The following is a 23,087-nucleotide window of genomic DNA, read 5'->3' as shown; positions in this document are numbered from 1 at the left end:
ATTTTGGCAGCATTGCCACCTTGTGGTAAAGCGATGTTATCAGGAGCCTAATCCGAAACAACACACCTTGAAATTATTACAATTGTTGTATTTTTGTTGCTAAAAATGTGTATTAAACAAAACAAGAAGACAATATGGATCTGTCATATATAATATCTGACAAACTTCTATTTAAAAGTTTAGATTTAAGGTGCAACTGTGTGATAATAACAATAGTTACACATGGACAAATACAGTAAACACATTAATGAAGTAATTAAATGAGTAATTTCTATGATGTTCTGCTTCTGTGGCCTTTTGATCATACACCTGAAGTTTCCCAATATGGAGACAGGACTCTTTGACTTGTTATGGATGTGTTTGTGTCCGTTTGGATTAAAGACAGCTACACAATGCAACAAAATCATCATCTAAGAAGTTTTTTTTTTTAACAGATTTACAAACTACTCTCCACCTTATGTGAGACATAAACAAGTGCTTTCCTTTTTAAATGTCCCTCATGCCCTTAAACTGTGGAATTCAAAATTCACTGCTTCATCGATATTAAAATGGCGAGCTCTCAGGATGCATTTAAAAGTAAACTGAAGACCTACCGTTTAAATCTTTAATTTACCAATTAACCAATTAGCCTTGGTCAAACTTTTTTATCATTGTTTTAACATCAGGTTTTTCTCTGGAACGTATTTGTCCAACTTTCACTGATTTTAATTCATTCATACATATTTTATTGTTTTATATGGTATTCATTTTTATTTTATTTTATGTTTTAACCATGTTTCCTGTTTAGCCTTTTGGGATTTTATCTATATAGTTGTCAATTTCAGTTTTTATTTCCTGTCTGTCATTCTTTTGTGAAGCACTTTGAAGCATGCAGCACTTTAGACTGCATGTTTTTTATTTATGAAAAGTGTTAAAAATGTAATTAAGTTGAGAAATTATAAAAGTAATAATGCGCAGAATCAACCCAGGTGTATTTGGGAGGTAGTTCATCATTTGACCCCTAATGTGACCCCCAGAAGTCTCCTGAAAGTAAATAGCAGACTGTGCACGCTGTCATGAATAAGAGGCTCTCTGTGTTGTTGCTTGTTGCATATAACAGCTTTAAAACACACACACACACACACACACACACACACACACACACACACACACACACACACACACACACACACACACACACACACTCTACACATCTGGTTTATACTACAGGTACATAGGAGATAATTTAATTAATAAAAAATGGTGAGTTAAAGGCTTTATATGTGATTTTTTGATCCAGCAGGTGTCGCCCTTGAGCACCAGCATGAAACCAAAACAACTCGTGCTGCATTGTTGTGTTAGCATACTAATGCTAGCGATCTTTATTATGCTGGTATCTTCACACTGCATAGTTTTTTGGATAGTTTGGATAGTTGCTTGCAAGTGTTTGTTATAGTCCTACTTTGAATTTAGATTCAGTAGGCCACATTTTCTTTTTGGGTACCTAAGAAAACTTATGTTGATTGATTGCTCTGTCCAACAGCTCACCTCATGCGAGCAGAGAACTGTCATCATGATAATATCTGTCTCTCCATACTGTCATCTGTTCTGCACATGTTAAATTTACAAATTATCCCTGCACTCAAGTTCACTTAATTTGTCTGTCTACTCGCCGTTATATTGAATAGTTTCTGCTGATAACATGTCTACACTCATGCTCTTTAATTTATGTCAATACTGTCCATTTTTGCACATTTACATTTAATCTTTTATATTTGATCTGCAACCATTTATGACTTCAGTAGAAAAAAAATCTGCAAAAATAATTTATTCGCAACGTTTCTGTAGGCTACGAAAAATTTGCTAAGAAATGTATTTTAGACATTTGGATAGTTGTTTGATATAGTCCTACTTTGAATTTAAATTCAGTAGGCCACATTTTATTTTTTGGGTACATAAGAAACCCATTATGTTGATTGACGCACACAAACTTCATGCCCCCCCCCCCCCCCCTTCATGCCCCCCCACCCCGGTCCACAAAGAGTGGACACGTCCCTGCTCACCTGATACGCATCAGAATTAAAACCAGCAGCCAAACCGCATGTGAAATGTTTAACAATGTTTAGAAAACAACATCACATGATGCAGATCTGAAACATAGAAGTGAATCGGTAGATCGGTAATCTCCACTCACATCCACACTCAGCAGCTGTTCTCTCCTGACGTCACTGTCATTAACTGTTTCTCAGTGTTGTCATGGAAATCCCTGTTGCTTTAGTGTCAGAGTACACACGGGGGAGGGGGCTACGTGAGGCATTTCCTCTCTATGGGGTCCAGCTCTGTGCTCTGGATCCTCCGCAGTCTGCATCAGCAAAGTGTCTCCATCATCACTCCGGTGTTTCAGTCCGCCGTCATGTGAGCGGTGAGCGGTGGTCCTCCTCCTCCACCTCCCCCTCCTCGTCCTCGACCCGGATCCGGACCCGGACCCTTCCTCCGGTGGATCTCAGCAAGTTGGTGTTGGTGCCGACGACGACGGTAGTCCCGGCGGGGTGTCCCCTCCCCTCCCTCCCCGGTTTACCCTGCACACCTCCGGGAGGATGAGCGAGCAGGGGAAGGGCTCGTCCGGCGCTGCTGCTGCTGCCGCGGCGGCCCCGGCGGCTCCAGGGTCCGACACTTACAAAGGCTGGCTGTTTAAATGGACCAACTATCTGAAAGGGTACCAGCGGCGGTGGTTTGTCCTCAGCAATGGCCTCCTTTCCTACTACAGGTAAATGTTTGACATGTCAAAAATAGTGGCGCACGGGGAGTCGTACCTGTGTGTCAGCTGGTTAGCTAACATGCTAAAGCTAGCTGTCAAACAGACTCTCCGCTGGTTGTTTACATCGAGCAGACTGTGACAATACAGCCCACATGTTTTCCTCTTAAATGACTGAATGTTGCGGGAAAGCACCAGCACAGATGTGTTTACTCAAAGCAACCACTGGAGCAAAGATTTCTTACTCGTTAAAGTGATTTAAAAAATGCGGCTACAGTAGAATCAGACATCTGCTAGCATGTAGGCTAGCTCGCTAGCATCGAGCTTTTGACAGGTGGAGATTTAAATGTCCTTTTTATTTACTTTTCACGATATAACAACTGGAAACGTGACGTCATGAAAGTCCACTAATAAATTATTTATTCCTATGTTACTGTCACTATTTTTAAAAAACATTTATTCTCTATACAATATTTATAAATGAATTAATTCTCACAGTAATTTAAACATTTCTGAAGCCCAGCTGCTCAGTCTGATCTCTGTGACGTCACGTCTCCCCTCTGAACACTCAGATGTCACCTGTGAGACATCACGGGCTGTGTAGTAGACTAAACAACACCTGTAGATCTGATGCCGTGTTTCCCCAGGTGTGTGAGGAGGAGGAGGAGGAGGAGCAGATAGATGATTTATTGATCCTGAGGGTAATGCAAAGCATCCAGTGGCAGCTTACAACACCCACTGTAACCCCTCACACATCCCGAGCAAAGATTTAAAGAAACCCCTCTATCAAAATTAAATCTGTAGGCCTTCAATTAGTTTTAGTGCTTATTTACTTTGTATTTAATATTATATTGTGTTTAAATTTGCTAATATTGTGTGTTTAGACAACCTGCTGCTGTAACGCCACAATTCCCCAGTTTGGGATCAATAAAGTAATTCTATTCTATTCTATTCTATTAAAAATTAGATCCATACAAAGAAAATGTGCATAACCCATACTGGAATAAGATCAGAATCCTGTGCACAATCTAAAAGCCCTGGTAAAATTAAACATATTAGAGAAGACCTACAGCTGCACAGGAGCATTTATGTTGTGTCTAAAAGGAGTCTGTGCGTACTTTAAGGTGCAATTCTGCTGATATATTACATGTAACGATGAACAACCCAGTCTGATTACTGTGACGAGATGTGCAGATAATCGGCTGTTATCAGTTTGTTCTTGCTTTCCGAACACGGTTACCACCTGTGACTCAGACTAGACTAAACAACACCTGTAGATCTGGCGCTTCTTGCAACAGAATCATGTTTCCACGGGTGAGGAGGAGGAGGCGGCACAATAGATAGATAGAAAAGCTATGAATGTGACCCCTGAGTCCAGATTATTTCACTACTTTCACTGCACGGCTCTTGCACGTTGAATCAGCTTTCTTTAGCTGCCTCTGTCGATATTAAAACTCTGCTCTATTGCCTTCTAGGTCACACTGCCAATGGGAAGGAATAACCTCGATATTGATCTCAAAACAAACTGAAATTGCCAAGAACATAAATTCATGTAAAGACTTCATGTTGGACCTTTTGCGATTTTGGGATCAGCATGCAGCATTTAATGATACCACACTTAAAACAATATTAGCACATGCATCGTCTGCATGAAAGGGAGGGTGGAGTATGAGTTGTTCACCCGGTCATTTGAGTTAACCTTCCTTAGCTTAACCGTTTGATTAGTCAAAGCTTTTGTTTCAGGTTCAAATCCTTCACAAATCAGCTTGATTAAAATCTCAAATTGCCCTTTAATTGCTCACAGTAGTTGAAACAATTAACACCACTTAAATCGTAAGCCCTCTTGGATAATTATCTTTGCAAATGTCACATTTCATCCGGAGGTTAAAGGTGCTAAACTGGTTATGAAGTCGGAGAGGATTCACGGCTTCTGCAAAGGGAATTAAGTTGTCAGGATAGGACTTCACTCCAGGAAATCTCTGACTCACATTGCCTCCCTGCTGCTCCACCAGTCATAAACACACTCCTCAATCTAATGTACATCTTTACATTTCATAGAGAACATTTTTCTGTCATGCTTGCAGAAAATCTCTGAAGCCCGTTTCATCCCACGCTACAGCATTGACCACGACTCCTCTTAGTACCTCACTTTCCTCAGCAGCCCTCGTTTTTCAGCACTGTCATTTGACACAGAGGTAGTTTAGCCAAGGCAGCGAGTGGTGAAAGGAAAGACGCCTGTTGCCTCTCTACCCTTTATTAATAGTCCATTATGTTGTAAGGTGACTGCCGTCCTCCAGAGTAAAGGTAGCCCAACGACATCTGAGCACAGAGGCAGTGAGGCGAGAAAAGTCGCCCCCCCCCTTCCCCTGATGTCCTCCTGCATGGCAGACCACATTGTGTGTGTCTGACTTCAGGCCTTGTCTGCTTCTTTCTGTGCCTCCTTTGGCCCCGACAGTCTCTGCACTTCTTTTATGAGCAAAGTGAAAAGGAAAAAGTCGGGACAAATTTGAGAACATGTGATTTGAAATGTCAAAAAAATACAACTGTGCTGGATGTTTGCTTTTATTATTTCTGCAGTTATGTGGCAAAAACACTCTGAGGTTATGTCAGAGTTATTCTGCTGCCAAACTCTTTGTCTTTTTGACATGTAGCCCCCTTTGTGATGATTCAATGATGCATGAATGTGTGTTATAATTTGATAGGTAGATGTTTTATAAAGACGATCCCCAAGTGACTTTCCTTCTCATCTCCCATCCTGCATTGATCAGTTGAGTTCAATATACGTTTGCCTTTTTTTTACAAAGGCCTGTTTAAATAGAAATCAATCGTGACTGACTGCCAATTAAAGGTCCAGCCAATAACTGAGGGATTACTTTCATTTCCAAAGCCTGCTGTGTCTTTGCTCTTTAACTGGTAGCTGAGAAGGCAAAGGGCAGTGAAGGATCGTAACCACCAGTGCTCTGGACTCCATGGGTGGACTGTCACACTCAGCACTTGTGTCTGTTAAAATGTAATGACTTCAACATTGCACTTGTTATTGATTACTTTTGGCCCAAACACTGCAAGGCTGGCTGTCTTTTATTCCACATTAGCCTGGGTCTTCACTTTTTTAGTGTGTGTGTAATGCACAGGAAGAGTTTTACTGTGCCTCCCCCCCACCTCATTCTCTCACTGTTCTTCTTTCATATTCAATTTCTTAATTGACTTTTTCCTCCCAGTTTTAATACTCAGCAGTACTTACCTCTTCTAGTGAATCTGGCTTGGTGCTTTAGGGAAGATTACAGGGCATTAAAGCTATGAGTGCTACTGGAGCTGCCATATCAGTTGATCCAGACTTGTCTTTCATAGTAGAGTAAGCCGACCACTTTTCCTTCTGAGCTGCAGGAGAGTAACAAGATCGTATCACTTTAGGTTCTCAGCGGGGTATCGGCACCGTTGGTGTCCCATGCTGAGAGTCAGGTTATGGTGTTACTGCTGGCACACTCACCTCCTAGGAGGCGGGTTGCCTGGGCCCTGTTTAGTGGCCTGGCACTGGAGCAGGAGATGTGGTGCTCTAATCTTGCTAATGGGCCCCTCGTAGGTCTTAGTGTGTTTGTGCATGTGTAACAGTGTCTTTATGTGTCCGTCCAGAGGGTCTTTGTCCTTTTTTTGTGTCAAGGTGAGCGCAGCAGAGTGCATGGAAATCTGGCCACATTCCCATCATGTCATTGTTTTAGTCATGTCATTCCCATGTTGTCAATAATATTGCTTCTGTACACCACGCTCCTCCTAAGTGTATCATGTCTTGTGATGTACCATCTTCATCGCCATGCTCTTGATACTGTGCCCTATACACTTCTGGCCTGCCTGTATGTCTCCTCATGCTTATGGCTGTCTACTTTGTGTTGTTCACTGGTTGTTGTTCTGTCATTACATGCTCCAGATCGGTGGATATGTGTTTTATGAGGATATGTGCACAGGGGACTGACAGGTAAAGCCCTGCAAATTCTCTACCGGCTCAGCGCATCATGCAGAACCCCTGTCTCGTGCTCTCAGCTGCCCTCATCTCACCTCTACCCCCCCCCCCCCCCCCCCCCCCTCCTACTAGTGCCTCAATGCCCCCCGTAGTAGTCCTTATCTCACTTTCCCAGCTTTTGTAGAATCCCTGACTGTATAATCTCATGGCCTTTGCATGGCCTTGCCTCCCCACAGGGCAGAAGCGATAAGTGAGGTGGTTTTTCGTCTTACTCATCAGCAACATATTCAGTCTGTTGACCCACTTTCAGCCAGGACTCTGCGGATGAGCTTGGCCGGGGCTCAGCTAGAAACTGGGCTGCTGAGGATCCCTGCCCGCCATCTGCACAGCTTCGCATGGCACTGGCTCAGTCTTTTCTTCAAAACTGATGTGCACTAAGAGTCAGCAGGAGGGCAGAAACACTGAAGCACTTGTTCTGCTTTGGCATTATAACAAGCGTTGACTCTATCCAGTAGACGCAGTGTGAGGGGAAATCACAGGCTGGCAGAGCGTACCAACGCACTTCAAACCTGTGACTTAATGAGGCTGCAGCCACCTTGTCAGTGTCAACAGAGAGAGTGGAGCTGGTGGAGGGCTCAGAGCTGCTGAGAGGCAGCTGCTGCTGGCTGTAAGGAGCTCTCTGTGGCTGACTGAATGGATGTTAGCGCCCACAGACTAATACAGACACTCTCACATGATTGCTTTTGGAGACGCTGTTTCCGAGAATATGGATGAGCATACTGTGCATATGACCCTGAGAGTAGAGGAAAAACTGTGTTCAATCTAAAAACAAAACAGCATGTGATTTCACTGATTAGCCGGTGCTGTCTGGTTGATGGTGCTAATCAGCAGAATCAGCTGTCTGCAGCCTGAGTGCAGACCTGCATAAGCCTCAACCCGCCCCTGAGGGGTCACGATGAACCATGCCCGCAGCTTAGCTCGTCTAACCGTGACAGAATGACAGGAAGCCAATTTAACCACACAGAACTGTAAATGCAATGTTTCTTTTTCTCCATATAATCCCATTAGTTGTAGCAACGCTGTTCTTACAAGGACGTTATTTCAAAACATGCCTCATATTTATGACCCTTAGTAAACTCTACTTTATTTTGATGTTTATGATGATACACAAAACCTTTTTTCATATTTTGCTGCCAGGCTCTGCAGTTAAAGGCTTTATTTGATTTTTTTGCCCTTGAGCACCTGCATGAAACCAAAACAACTTGCGCTGCATTGTTGTGTTAGCATGCTAATGCTAGCGATCTTTATTATGCTGGTATCTTCACACTGCATGTAAATTTACCTGAAATGAGCGTGATCTAGAAACACAGTTAAGCAGTGAGTACAGTATGTTATTCTTCTTTTCTCTAGTCCCTCAATTAAACAACTTTTATACACGAGGGGAGGAGTCAGCCGGCCGTCCTGGCGATGTAAACAAACTGAAGATAGGACTCTGAAAACTCTGAAAACATCACAGACAGTGGGACTCGGGTGTTATACCCATTGTAGACAGTCATGACTCACAGAGTTATTTTCAGAGGAGATACTTGATTTATATTATATTTAAGAGTGAAAAATCACATATAAAGACTTTAACGTTTTATTGGAAGATTTACTCTGGAAACATACCGTCTAAACATTTGGCTTTGACACTCTTCTCTTGTCCTTGCTCTTTGTTCTAATCTCTCGCTCTGTTGCTTTGGCTCTCTCGCCCCTGCTATCTGTCTCTCTCTCTTTTTCACACTCTGTCCCTTCTTTGTTCACGCTGTTATTCATTGTTTGGTTTTGCTCACTACAGAGAGAGCTTGGAGCCAGACAATGGCCTTGTTATCTTGACTACTGTGGCCCACTGAATGTGCAACAGTTGGTCTTAGTGCGGAGGCCACACAGAGTACCCACAATTCAGCATGCTCACAGCAGGTCAGGCAGGTCATGCTGAGTGAGGTAGAAATAAATCACATTTAGTTTTAACGTTAGCGAATGCTTACGCTTTATGTTTCTTAAATGAATGTGCTACAAAGAAAGTTTGTTATGAATGAAATAACAACGTACTTCCTTTGCTGCTTGGCTTTTCAAAGTGAATCCTCGTAAATTGTGGCATTTCTCCGTCCCTCCTCACCCCCCTGCTTGTGCTTATTGGCTGTAGATCTGTCAGTTGTACTTCCCCTTCACTGCAGTGACAAATTAGGTCTCATACAAAAATGTTTTCAGCAACGTTGAGTGTCTGCTATTCTTATTGTCTCTCTCTGTCTTTCTGTCTCTTTTTCTGTCTCGGTGTTATGTTGCAGGACGCAGGCAGAGATGGCCCACACATGTCGGGGAACTATCAACCTGGCCACAGCGCACATAGACACAGAGGACGCCTGCAACATCGTGCTGAGCAGCGGCGGCCGAACCTACCACCTGAAGGCCAGCACGGAGGTGGAGCGGCAGAGATGGGTGACGGCGCTGGAGCTGGCAAAAGCTAAAGCCATCCGCATGATGAACGATCAGTCTGGTAAGGGGACGCTGCAGCGAGCAGCTACTTACATTGAAAGTTTAAGCTGCATGGTCACGCTTTTTTATAGTCTAAGTGCAAGCTGAAGGGGCTTAATACACCCATGAGGCGCTAATGTTGGACATTTATGAACAGAATTTAACCTTGATAAATAAAGGCTGGGCTGACACATCCCTGGGCAAACATAGGAAAGTGTTATTATTAAGATCCCTGCAAGGTGAGAGGTGTGTTCAGCAATATCACACAGGCCAGCCAAGATATATATTTACCATTTTGATATTCAGCACAGCTGGCTTCTGAGCTCACGCCCTTCTTCTGCAAGACTGTATGTCTGCATCCTGGAGCTCTCTCGTCTGTGTGCTCTCGCCTAGATGCCTGAAGCCGAGCCCCCTGAGCTTCTGAATTTCAACATAAAGATCCGGAAGATAAAAATATCTGTAGTGTACATGTGATATATTACAAACACACTAGGTGCTTATACATTCAAGACTAAATTAAAAATAAGTAATTTCGCCATTCTATATGTGTATGTGCTTTTTGAGTAATATATAAACACACAGCTCGCTTGGCGCGGTGGTAATGTTTGAATTAATCATAGACTGTAAATATTAATTAATGCACGAGTTTGTAAACTTCTTCTTGACCCAGCGCACTCTCACAGACCAGAGAGCGCCAGGATGCAGCCATACCCGACTCTCCTTCTTTAATGTTGTTGTGATTCCAGCGTCGGCCAGGAGAGGGCAGTGCGGTCCGTCTTCTCAAGTTTAAAAACATAAAGTAGTATGCTAATGTCGCTGTGAAAACTGGGCTTCCTTTCAGCTTCCCCCAGACCACACAGCACACACTCGTATCCACGGGAACTCGTTCTTGTTTGGCAGTTTTAAAAGATGCTGGTCAAAGGGCTGTGAGAAAAAAAATCCCGGGACAGCCGTTATTCTTCACGTCAACCTGGAATCAACCCAAAACCTCTCTACCCCCGTGTCTTTTTGCAGACAGGGTCTACAGAGACTGAGATGGGCTATATATTCCTCTGGCCTCCATTTGAAAGTCAGATCACTAAATATAGACTAGGGAAAGAATGTGGGCGCTTTATAGCTCCACCACTTCCAGTAAAGAGGAGAGGAATACTGCTGGTATAATTGTATTTGGAAAGCGGAGGCTATTGATCCACTCGGGCACACTTTTTGATTTGTGTGTGTGACAATATTTGTTTGTGTATATTTTCTGCAGCATCCTTTCTTCTCTATGAATTGAACAACTTTTTGATAAGCGCAGAGTAAGTGGAATAAGGAATATATACAAATATAAATATAACAAAAATATTTATCATAATTTTATATCTAGGTTTCTTTTGGGCCCTTTATTGCTTCCTTGCCTCTGAACGTTTTTCTTTACCATTCTCAGCAAACCGTTCCTATATAAAATCCTGATTTGATATGTAGCGCCTGACCAATATGGGATTTTTGGGGCCGATACTGGGGAGGGAAAAAAAAATCAGATACCGATATTTTGGCCGACATCCTTCTTAGATGTATGTTAAATCTGTAGAGATAGATATACACGTTTATAGCTTTGATCGCACAAATGCAGTAATGGAAATCTGCTAGTTTAATACAATGATGCTCAAATAAAATGCTTTTTGACTGGTGAATAAATCCAATAATGTCGCTGCATATCTGTGATAGAATAAGCCGATATCTGGCCAATTAATCAGTCGGGCTCTACTTATGAATGCACCTGCAGGTGTGTAACAAAACCACAGGTAATTGAACTCAAAACTTAAGTCTTTGGTAAAAAAACAGTCTTTACTTTTGACAAGCAGACAGAATCCAAAAAAAGGGAACACGCAAAGTCGACGTCAAAAACACAGCAGAAGTCGATTCCAAAAAAGTTATCTAAGAGAAACAAAAAGGCTTGTACGCTTCACACAGAGGTCAAAGACGAACTGGCACAGAAGGAAGGGAAGCCACAGACTAAATACTAAGGTGAGGGGGAAGACAACGAGATGGGAACAATCGGGGTGGGGCAGACAATCACACATGAAGGCAGGAAGTGAAGGATCTGAAATGAGATGGAGAGGTTAGTGACCCAAAACAGGAAATAATACCAGTAGAAATTAAAACATAGGGTGCGTTCGAATTGTCCCTCCTATCTCCTTTCACTATCCACTTCACCTTTAACCCCGGAAGCAGTTAAGTGGCGGCCATGATAAGAGCCGTTAGAATTCTCTAAAAGTTAAGGAAAAGTGGGTCAATGCTTCCTTTATAACCTCCTTTAGGATACACTGGACCATCCTTTACCAAAGGAGATGAGATATGACGCCCCACAATTCCTCGCGGCCGCAACATTTAAAGCGGCTCGCGCATCCGACCGTTCACGAACATTAACGATGACCGTAAAGTGACACAGATCATTTAAGTTACCATCGCAATAATACGCCTTGAACAACTTTCAACAATCTTTAACGCGTAGGCGAACTGTGATCAAAGTGAGTTTAACTTTTATTGCAGCCTGTGCTCAGTTTGTATTCGTTATTTATCCACTTTGAGTGTTTTGGCAGCCGTAAGCAATATCATAAATAAGGTTAAACTTTCCTTCAGTCACAGATGCTGAAACCCTTGTCTTGATTAAGGTTCTTGAGATATTCTGCAAAGCCAGATAATCAGATTATAATCACCATAAAAAACATCACCCTGTCTTTCAGGTGAAAAGGGATCAGAGACATTTTGAGCCAGATGATGTTTTATTCAGTTGTACATTCTTGTCTTGCATACATGTAACAACTAATTTCATATTTATGTTGATGTTGATTTCTGATTGGACAGGAAGCTGATGGTTTCACTTTTCTTACTTGTAGCCTGGTGGTCTATATTTCTTTTATTTCAATCTCAACCTTGTGGTGATTAGGATTATTTCACCGGTAAGAAGGCACAGAAAGAGTTTTTTAGATGTGTTTTTTGTAGTCCATTTTCTGAACATTGTAGTTTTAACACAGCAGACCCACGTCATTAACCTCCGCCGGCCCGTCGCATTTAATGACGTGGCCTAGTGGAAAATGTGGTCGTATTGTCAGAGCAACGAGATCGCCTTTCCCCAAGTCCTTTATGAATTCTCCTAACATCTTTCCTTAACCTCATGATGTTGTCCCCGGGGTTAAGGTAAAGTGGATAGTGAAAGGAGATAGGAGGGACAATTCAAACACACCCATAACCTCAGACACAGAGCTGGACATGACAAGGTGCTGCAGAGTGAGTCTGCTGGAACTCGACTTTAACACTGTTTGTCATTCAGGACCTCTTCGACACTCTGTTTAAAAAAACCTGAAACTTTAAATCTCCAGAAATAATTGAATTAGTGCTTTGCTTGCCATGCATTTGACTTTAATCCCACGTAGCAGCAAATTGTTTGCCCTCTCTTTAACTCACTCGCTGCTTTAAAGCTTAGAGAATGGATACGTGCACGTCTCAGTGTGTTTTTCTAACATTTCCTCTCACTGCTAATCTATCTGTGGGAGGAGGATTTAAGCCAATGTGAGAAAAGGGACACTGTGATTCTGTCTAATGCGAGCGCTTGTGCAGGAAATGCTTCAAACAGACTTTTAGACCTCGACACAATGCTAGTAAAAACAATGATGTTGATAGCTGTTTCTAAACCATGGAAACAAAAATGGAAGTCAGAGGCACCAAATAATGAGTAACTTTTTTATCGTCTTTATGGGACCTGAGACATGTCTGTTTCTTCAGACCTTTACACTTGAATGCACCATCCCTGCTCTCTCGCATGCTGCAGCTTTCGGTCTAAATATGACCAAAGATCTGAAGCTTTTTTATTCTATTTTATTTTTATTTTAAACCCGTTTTCTGGCACAACTTCACCAACTACAAAGGTGCATGAAGAGTGAAAGGCTTGGAGAGGTCGAATAGCTCCAGCAACTCTTGAAGATCAACTTTATTAGCAAATTAGACCGATGTGTTTCGGCTTGTGGCATTCATCAGGGTCATTTTCTACTTTTCAACAAAATATGTCTTTACATACATGAATTGTATCATCTTCAAAACGTTTGTAACCCAAGAAAAAGAAAATCTGGTCAACCTTTGTTAGAACTTACCAAAATGTAATTTCTACATTATTTTGTCATCACGATGGTTCAGCGTGTCCGTTGTTTTCAACAAACAGCTGCTATCGATCCGCTCAGGCGAACAGCCTCTGAACATCTCGTGTTTAGATAGAGATCTACATTGACTCGATATCTTGGAAGTGGCTGGTTGTTTCATTACTCGGTGTAATTGTGCCTTTTTTTTGTAGTATTCTAGCCGAAGAAGGTTTCAAAACAGTTCAATCCAATAAGACTCTGTAAGACCTCTATCCCCAACTCAAATCCTCAGTCTGTCTTTGTCTGGGATCTGTGAGAATCCCTTCTCCTGACAACTGACCCGAGCCCAGAATACATTACTTGAGTTCCCTCATTAGCACCTGAAGCCTTCGCCATTCATGAGCCTCCTCTTTGTAAATTGCCCGTCCTTTCATGAGTGCATCTTGCTTCTAATTTAGTCTGAGATTGGATTTTTTAAACGACAACTAGAGCTCACCGCCTGTAGTCATTGAGGCGTTGAGCCAGCAGGGGGCAGTGTTTCCCCATCCCTTCAATGTGACCCCTCCTATGGGTTCGCCCTGCTTTGTTTCACTGCTGCTTGTGAAAGTGGGATCACAGCCCGTTGAATCAGCTGTTCCGGTGGTGACTCCAATATGCGAGAATGTCATGGACTTATATTTAAATTCAACACGAGTGAATACTTGCTGACATGTCGGATTTTGGTGGAAACAGGGAAGCGGTTTGGTGACTAATTCATAGATAGTGGAACCAGTCATGCAGTGGTTAGTTTCTCTGGGTCTAACTGAGTTCAAACAGCTGAGGGAGTCAGCAGCACGTGCAGATAGACGTTTCCAGCCTTTAAACTGATGTGTGCCTTCGTTTCAAAACAACATGTGCATTGATGTGTAACAGCATCCGAACATCACCTGACTCCTTTCACTGATTCAGGTCACTCTGGTTTGTGGATAAATTGCCTTCACATGATTTACCTTTTTGGACTTCACTGTCAGATATCTACTTTATCACCCTGCTTGTGCTTTTTCTTTCATGTATCATCTCTTTCCCGTCTTCTACACACTCTCTCGCTCTTATAGTCTTAAGGTAGTGCGCTGTCCGTGGTCCTGAAACGGTCAAAACAGCGTCAGGACATATTTGGAAAGCCTTGGCTACATTTTCTCATTCTTCATCCTCCTTTCTCGTCTCATGGTCCCGACTGTCTCCCTGGTTTTTCTTTTTTTTTTCCTCATACATTCACTCCGGCACTCTCGCTCTTCCTCCCTCTTCCAGTCACCCTCTCCCTTGCTGTCTGGTTTTTCCCGCCCCCCTCCCTCTTCCTCTCTGTCCTCCTCTCTCGCAGTAAGCCGTCTACTCTGCTTTTCACCCAGCGGGGTTTAGTCCTGAATGGAATGACCCTCTGCTGCTTTCTCCACTCGTTTCCTTTATCTTAAAACATTTCTATGGTGCTGCAAAGTCCGGGGGAAGACATAGAAACCGGATAAGGCACAGCTTTTCTCCTGTAAGTACTCAGCTTTTCTTGCATCTGTGTTTTGCCCAGTGTGTGTGTGTGTGTGTGTCCCATGTTAACATGATTAAATGCAGCTGTGTATGAATGTTCTGGTTTATATTACAGGATATCGTTTTTCTTTAAACGGTCATTACACAAAGATTTCTGTTTTCCCATCCTGAGGTTGAGGCTGTTTACAGAAGACATCTGCCCCCAGAAATTATTAGAACTCATTCAGGAGACAAACTCTGCTTTGAAATTGGAAAAAAAATACAGAAATGTGTGTTGAAAACATAGATTTTAAATGTTTTTCTCTTTAGCATCCCATTGGGAAAGGGGTGCATGTTTCTGTGCAGGGCAGGAGACTATAATTCAGAAGGAGCATCCTGAATTAGTAAATTCATCAATCAGTCCTTATTAGTATATCGCCAATGCATAGCAAATGTTTTCTCCAGGCGCTGTAAAGAGCAGATAAAAGACCTCACACTTTGTTATATTATCTACAATGACCCAACGTTAATCCATCATGAGCACTGAGCAACATTTATCAAAGTCTTCATCAACTTTTATTTAAGTTCTCGGAGAGATCATTGAGGGCGACCTTCGTTTACAATGATGCTGAGAAAACATACATAAATGATAAACAGCGAGAAATGAGATAAAGCTACTACAGAAAATAAAATCAATAAAAGAGCAATAAGAACAATAAAATATATATACACGAAAATAATTTAAAAGCTTGAAATTACTACAGTGATAAGTCAGTAACTAAAATCAATTAAAACAGTTACAGTCAGGGATTGGGCGTTTAAAAATAATATTTCTAAAAGTGTCCATAAGGGATAAAAGTGCTCAAATTCAGGTCCTGTTGTAAAATGTTCCAAAGTTACAGTGGAGAGGAAAAACGTCCTTTTAAGAGGCAGAAACCTCGAGCACAACCAGACTCAGACTGCACTGGACTTGGAAAGTGGAAGACATGCAGGAGGAAGAAATTAATGTCTGACAAGTGTTTCAATGTTTTACTCAAAGTGACAGAAGCTTTCTGATGAAAGATCTGGATCCTCAGATTTTTACAGAAAATACCCGTACTGTATTTTAAGTCTTTATGGAGTCAAAAATCTGTTCTGAATGACTGCGTGGTATTGCTTGTTATACTTTTTGATCTCATGAAAAGATGTTGGAATTACAGGTGGCGTGCTGGGGCGCCTGTAACCTAGTGGTTATAGTGCGTGCATCCCATGTACTGTACGGAGGCTGTATCATCCAAGCAGGCAGCCCCGGGTTCAAATTCGACCTGGGCCTCTTTTTCCTGCATGTCATACCCCGCTCTGTCTCCCCAAAAATAAAAGCAGATGGCACGCTCCCCATCTTTATCAATTAGTCCTGCAGTTGGCCGTGTATCGAATCGGTTGTCCTCGTTTGTCTTGGATGTTAAAGCGTGTGCCGGCAGAGGTCGATTCACTCAGATCAGGTCGGTCTCCAGTGACCGGGGAGACGGAGACAGCAGCATCAGACATAACAAACATATCTGCCAGATGAAGCTCCTCTCTGAGTTCAGTCTGTCAGACAGGAAGCGTCCTTCTGTTTCCTTTTTGATTGTTGTCCCTCGTGTTTTACAGCCACGTTCTCTTAAACCTGAATGCGGTATCCCTTTGTTGTCTCATAATGGATTAAACCTCTTTGAACTCCCTCCCTCCGTAACCTACACGTCCCACCCACACGGACTCATCGATCTTTGAGTAACAGGCCACCCACATCCTCTCCCACAGGTCTGACCCGCTCTTCTAGACTCCATAGTGACTCCATAGAGTAGATGCTAAACAATTAAAACTGATCAAATAAACAGTTTAGAGCTTGTTTCAACTGGGATGTCTTCCTGTTTTCTTACAAAAAGCTTTTTAATTCTCACTCCTACATCTTCATTTTCACCTCTTATCTCTCTTTATTCTTGTTTTGTCCCCGTTAATGGATTCTGAAACCTGTAGCGCCTTTCTACTCTAAAGTATGTTAAATGGCATGTTGAAGCGCCGTCTCACTGCTTCAGACGTGGTTTTGAGTTTTTCTGATGGATAATTTGGCCAAGCCCAGGAATCAGTGATGCCAGAATGGACAAGATGATGACATGCTTTGTGATAGTTTTTATTTATTAATGTCAGTGTATTTTTGCTTCTCAAAATGTAAATCTGTGTATAACAGACTTTAACTCTGAGAATATAGCTCTGTTAATAACTGAATTACTTCTTTAACGAGAGGCCACGTCTAAGAGCAGATTATTATGATATATCAGTTGCCCCCCCCCCTCCCCCCCTTCTCCCTCTCTCCAGTTTGATATGTTTTCATTCTTATTTTAAATTCATTTTTTAACCGTCATGCATCACTATGGACATTTTTGTCCATTTGGTCAAATGTTTCCTCTTCATCTGGCCATCATTTTGTCTGTGTTAGTGCAGTCTGTGTAAGACTCTCTCTCTTGACAAATTTTGGAATGCACATTTACATTTTTTTAATAGATCAATAGAACACTGAGAAACAAATTGACTACTCTCTTAAGTCACTAAGGACAAAAATGTCCACTTACAAAAAACTGCTATAAAAATAGAACAGATTGATATTTTTTTCAACTTTTTTCTGCATACATCTCTTAAACAACTTCAGCCCTGCTCAAAACTACCAAGTCATTTTTAGGAATTTAACCCTTTAAATGCCAGTTTGATTACTTGATGTCACTGTTGTTATTTATGAAAAAAAACACAAAAAAATGTTATTTTCCATATATCAAGTATTTGGTGGCTGGGGTATTTTTTTTTTTAAATCAGTCTTGGATATGTCAAAGATTATCCAAAATATTGACTTTGATGCATTGTTAGATTTTGTGTAGCATCAGATTTAAAATGTAGTTCCCTGTTTGGATATTGGAGAGAGAAAATGTCCAATTTACAAAAACTGCTATAAAAATAGAACAGATTGATATTTTATCTACTTTTTTCTGCATAAATCTCTTAAACAACTCCAGCCCTGCTCAAAGCTACCAAACATTCAATCATTTTTAGGAATTTAACCCTTTAAATGCCAGAATCATGTAATCAAACTGGCATTTAAAGGGTTAAATGCCTGAGGGTTAATTTATTGCATTTGTGGCAGCACAATGTTTGAGTCTCCACATGATGTTTGTACTTAAGCCCAAAGAGGACATGCATTTTATTTACTCCTTTTTCATGTGATGACTTATTTATCTCATTATCTTGCGATAACAAAACTGGTTTCTGGTAATAATGACTTACTTTCAGTTTTTATCTCGAGATGACAAACCCAGAGAAGTCCATTTCCCAAGAAAAAATACCAACCAAGAGTTATTTAGTGTCACGAAACAGAGTAAATAAATTCTCTAAATGTGTGTGTTGAAGTTATAAACAAATAATTCAGTTTTGAATGAATATCCTGAAGTAGTCTCCTGCTTTAGCTTCCATAACAGGGTTTTTATGTATTCCACCAGTGTTCATCATCATGTCTCCAATGTGCTGGTGGACATAGCTATTGATTTGCTGCATTGTTACACAATCCGCCCGTCATTACTGGTATGATTGTGCCGCCCTTTGTTCTTCTTACTGGATTGTGTCTGCTCTGTATGGGTCAGTGTGTCCAATGAACCGCCGCATTGTGGATGAACCTGAGCACATTATTAAGCGCACATTGTGTCCCAGTCGACGCTCACATTTCTCTCTGCCCCTCACTGAAGCTGGGAGGAGATGTTGAGAAATTGAACACGCTGATACAGGCAGGTCATTAAAATAAAAATTGGTTTAACTTTGTGCAGTTCGGTCAAATTGAACAAGACTGGGTCAACATTTATTTTTCTCCTTTCATTGTGAATTTCTGTGCTGTGACCCGCAGGTCATTCCCCGCTCTCTCTCTCTCCCTGATTTCTGACTCTACCTTCCTGTCTCTAAAATGAAGGCATTAAATAAATACAAAGCGTTACACACACTGGACTGAGAGTTTTCCCCGCCTCACTGCAATCTGCCACACATGGCCGGATATTGACCACAGCTTTGAGAAGCTCTGTTCCCTTAGAACTGTACATATGTGTTTAAAGGTCTTCTCCTCTGTCGCCCCCGGTGGTGGAATGAACTCCAAACTCCATTCGATCTGCAGAGTCCCTCTGCACCTTTAAGAAAAAGCTAAAGAGCCAGCTCTTTCATGAATACCTACTAACTTAATGATGATGGTCTCCATATTATTGATGATGATGATGGTAATGACGATGGTTTTTGTTTGATAACGACGACTTATAAGATGGTTTCTATACTGATTAGAGCTCTCAAGAACTGCCCTCAATGTTGTGCTTTGCCTCTGGTCACTTCCTGTCAGCACCTGTGTGTCCAATCAGACTCAAAGCTGATCGTTTGCTCTTACTGACATTGTTCCCTTTTTTCTAGATCCTTGCTTGTGTTGTTCTTACTCTCTGATGTACGTCGCTTTGGAGAAAAGCGTCTGCTAAGTGAATTGTAGAATTGTAGAAAGGTTAATTTTAAAGCATCAACACCTCAGGAACCATTTAATTAATTGCTTTGCTGTTGCTATAAACAGAGCTTGCTAGCTAATATTATATATATTATTGTTTTTTTTATCCTTTAACCACTTGTTTCTATTTCTTTTCCTGCTCTTACCTTCTTATTGCTGTTCTCTTTTTATTTACTTTTAGCTCTTTTAGTTTCTTACATCTTTTTAAATCTTTGGTCCCCTTGGTCTCAGCTGGTGTTGTTGGGTTCTTGTGTTTCCTGGGTTGTTATGATGGTTCTTATGATGGTTCTTGTGATGGTCGGGTTATATCTGTCTGTTGGGTATCGTGCACTTTGGGTTCTTTTCTGTTGAATTGTATTTAATTATTTTGAGTATTTTGCATTTGTTATGTTCTTGCTGTTGTTTATGTTCTTCTGTGTTTGGTTTAGTTTGTTCTTATTTTTGCTGTTTGTCAAAGCACTTTGTAAACCTGTGTTTTTAAAAGGTGCTATATAAATAAAGTTATTATTATTAATAGCTACTAGCTACACTGACAGGCCTTAAAGGGAAAATCATGCAAACAGCAGTATCTTATAAAAGATATCTTCAACAATGTACACAAGACACAATCTAACATTTAAGAATATATTGTAATGGATGTAAAGACATTAGTTTAAGACCTGAGTCTGAAGAGATAGTTGGGATCTCACAGCCTGATTAGAACTCTCTCAATAGCACAGAAGCTGTTCATACTTAACAGGTTTTTTACTGCCAAATGTTACAATGTTGTCTCTTGAGCCTCCGTGTCCTGACCCTCAGCCTATTAAACTGTACATGCAAGATGCGCCTGTCACTGCACTGAGGCTACTCTTTAATGGGGAAAAGTTCAAAGTATTGCTCCATTTCTTTTTTCCTCAGCTGTGGTCAGCAGCCATGGAAACAGTCAGTCGAGGTTATTTTTTTTAACATGTCATGAGTTTAATAATCACAGAGTTTAAAAAAAGGAAGGCTGTTAGTGCATAGTATTCATCAGAAATGTTTCAAATGTTCTCTCTAGACTATGTGGATAATGAGATGTTATGATGGTGCATTTAAGGATCATCTTGTCTTCATCATATATCTTTTCCACAAGTATTTGATAATGTATTTCAGGGATTAACACAATAAATGTGTATATCTTTATCTATCTCTACAGATTGAAAATAGATCTAAGAAAGATATCGGCCGATATATTGGTGTCAGATTTTTTCTCTCTCCAATATCTTTATCGCTATTGGCCCCAAAAATCCCAAACTGGACTTTATTTGTCTGCGATGACGAAGTGCAGACATCGCTGGATGATTAATTACTCGAGTGTGTAGAGAGTCTTCTCTAATTTCACTCTGCTTTGTGTGGCTTTTATCTGAAGTGTTGTGTCTGTTTGTGATCGCTAAGCATCACGTTGATGTATGGTTTCTCTGCTGAGCAGCCGGGAAACAATTGCTCTTAAATTTGTGGTTAATTAAGGATCCTCCACCAGCAGGTTGTTATCGCCACAGGAGGAGCGTGAGTCCATTAGGAGCCCTCACACTCAGGCTTGTTGTTTCACTGCAGTCCATTTTAGTCTTTCCTGATTCTTACATACGAGTGGCCGTGTGTTGCTTTAGCGACAGTGAGACAGCAGTATCGAGCAGACTGTGGAAATAACACAGAATAATGTTTCAAATGTTCTCAAAGTCAGAATTTGACTCAGTTTTTGTCAAAGATAATTCCACCAGGGTTAAAAAAAAGTGTTTTTGTCTTTGCAGAGCAGTTTGAACTGGTTTTAATGAGCTCCATGTTTGTGCGTTCACGCTTTGGGGAGTGTTGGAACTAAACGCAGTAATTGGTCTAATGAGACTGTGACTCGTGCTCTCTTAATGCCCCTTCTCTTTAGTTTGTCTTTCACATGGTCTGGTCTTCAACTGTCTCCTCTCCAGTGAATAAACAGGGGATGTGGAGTTTAAATGATGTGTAATTAAGAAGAGGTTGATGTTATCTGGATGTTTGGGAATTAGGGTGCAGTATTTGTTCTGCCATTTAAACTTAAGAAATGACTGTGTTTACTTTATTTACTGTCTTAGGTAACAATATACTGTTAATATATATTCTGAACCTTAGGGCAAGGCAAGTTTATTAATGTAGCAGATTTCAGCAACAAGAGATTTCAAAGTGCTTTACACAAGACATCAAAAGCATCCCGACAAAGCAAAACCTCATCGATCACCTATTGGCAAAATATGTTTTTCTAACACTAATATGTGTCCCTAGTCTGTCTTCAAACCCTCCAATTAGGAGAAAAGTCCATCCTCTCCGTCTTTTGCCTGCTCCACTTTTCAGAAAATGTGTGCTCAAACGGGCCTTTTGGAGATTTGGCGATGACATCACAAAGGGCAGTAGCCCCTCCCCCAGGTGGGTGACACTCCCACAGCTAGGTGTTTGTTCTGCCCTCTGAGTCTGCCTTCTCACCGTAAACAATAGGGCATGGAGCGAGAAAGACTGAGACACCCGAGCACTTCCAGAGAGGGGGGCGTCTGCCAGGCCTACATGCACCGCTCATTTACATATTTAAAGCTACAGACACAGAAACAGTCTGTTCTGAGCAGGGCTGAAATAGAGGGGTTTATAGACATGATCAAATACAGGATCAGAGTGGATTTAGAACAAGAAACTTTGAGGAGCTCTGAGACTTATTTAAACTTTTTGAAGAGGAGGAGAATATGTGACCTTTCAGAAAATATCAACTATAAATGGACATTAAGGTTCTATTCAGTCAGTTACTTTGTTTTATACAGGTTTAAACCTTAGGTAATAATAACAACAAAACGTATTAAAAAGCATACTGCTCAAAGTCCTTTACTTTAATTGTAAAGACTAAAATAGCTGTTTTAAAGAATCTACAGTTACACCCTAAAGAAATTATGTGGAAGACTCTGATCAACTGAGAAGATACTTCACCACCAGTCACGTCTGGCTCTCTATGCACGATTAAAACTGGAGCACATTGAAAAAAAAAAAGAAAGAAATGATGAAGGTCAAAAATGAAATGAATGGAGGTTTCATGCTTCATATCCCCGTCGAACATGCCCGAGGACATTCAGAGGAAGGTATATATTTACAGTCCGGCAGTCTGTCTTCGTCAGCACTTCCCTCACCTCACCTACTGTGCACAGCTGAGCCCCCCCCCCCCCTCCCCCCTCGTTACATGTTTCTGCTGTGATCTGATGTTTTTCAGAATCTATGCAACCAAGATATTAGAGTCGACAAGCCTCGTAATACTTAAGCAGTGTTTTATTAGTCAGCGCAGGGTCTTGGTGTACTCATTTGCACAACTATTTTTGTGCATTTTATTCACGCTGTTACACACTAATTTGGTGTAGCATGAAACTGTCTCAGCATGTGCTTTTCTTGAAGCCATATTCCACTGAAGTCCAAAGCATTACTAATATATGAAAGCTGTGTTCAGATTGGAAACAGATGGGGAATGTTTCATCTGTTAATTTACCATCAACTTTGATTTAGTAATAAAATGAGGACGAAAGGTCTCCCTTGTACCAAGTTGATCAATGTGGTCATTGTTCATCTCTAGGCGTAGGTGACAAGCTGAAATTGTTACTAATATATCAAACTTGGGCCCGGCCGATACTGGATTTTATGGGCCGATACCGATATCAATATTAGGGAGAAAAGAAATCTGATGCTGATACATTGGCCGATGTCATTCTTTTATCTATGTTTGATCTGTTT

At 41.2% G+C, this 23,087-nt stretch overlaps 1 protein-coding gene across 3 annotated transcripts in view; it reads left to right on the top strand.

Moving 5' to 3' along the window:
• The first annotated feature begins 2,046 nt into the window (after window positions 1-2,046).
• Window positions 2,047-23,087, top strand: part of osbp2b (oxysterol binding protein 2b) — a 61,347-nt gene continuing 40,306 nt past the window's right edge. Inside the window, exons 1-2 of one of the 3 annotated variants that reach the window (XM_065951673.1) lie at window positions 2,047-2,746; window positions 9,017-9,225. In XM_065951673.1, the coding sequence (XP_065807745.1) occupies window positions 2,577-2,746; window positions 9,017-9,225 (379 nt within the window). In that variant the 5' untranslated portion in view covers window positions 2,047-2,576. The remainder of the gene's footprint in view (window positions 2,747-9,016; window positions 9,226-23,087) is intronic. The other 2 variants (XM_065951672.1, XM_029281581.2) reach the window with 2 other exon arrangements.

The sequence above is a fragment of the Labrus bergylta genome, chromosome 2 (genome assembly GCF_963930695.1).
Source record: "Labrus bergylta chromosome 2, fLabBer1.1, whole genome shotgun sequence".
In the NCBI taxonomy this organism is placed as follows: Eukaryota; Metazoa; Chordata; class Actinopteri; order Labriformes; family Labridae; genus Labrus; species Labrus bergylta.
Note: the sequence above shows the minus strand (reverse complement) of the source record. Positions and strands in the feature narration are given on the sequence as shown.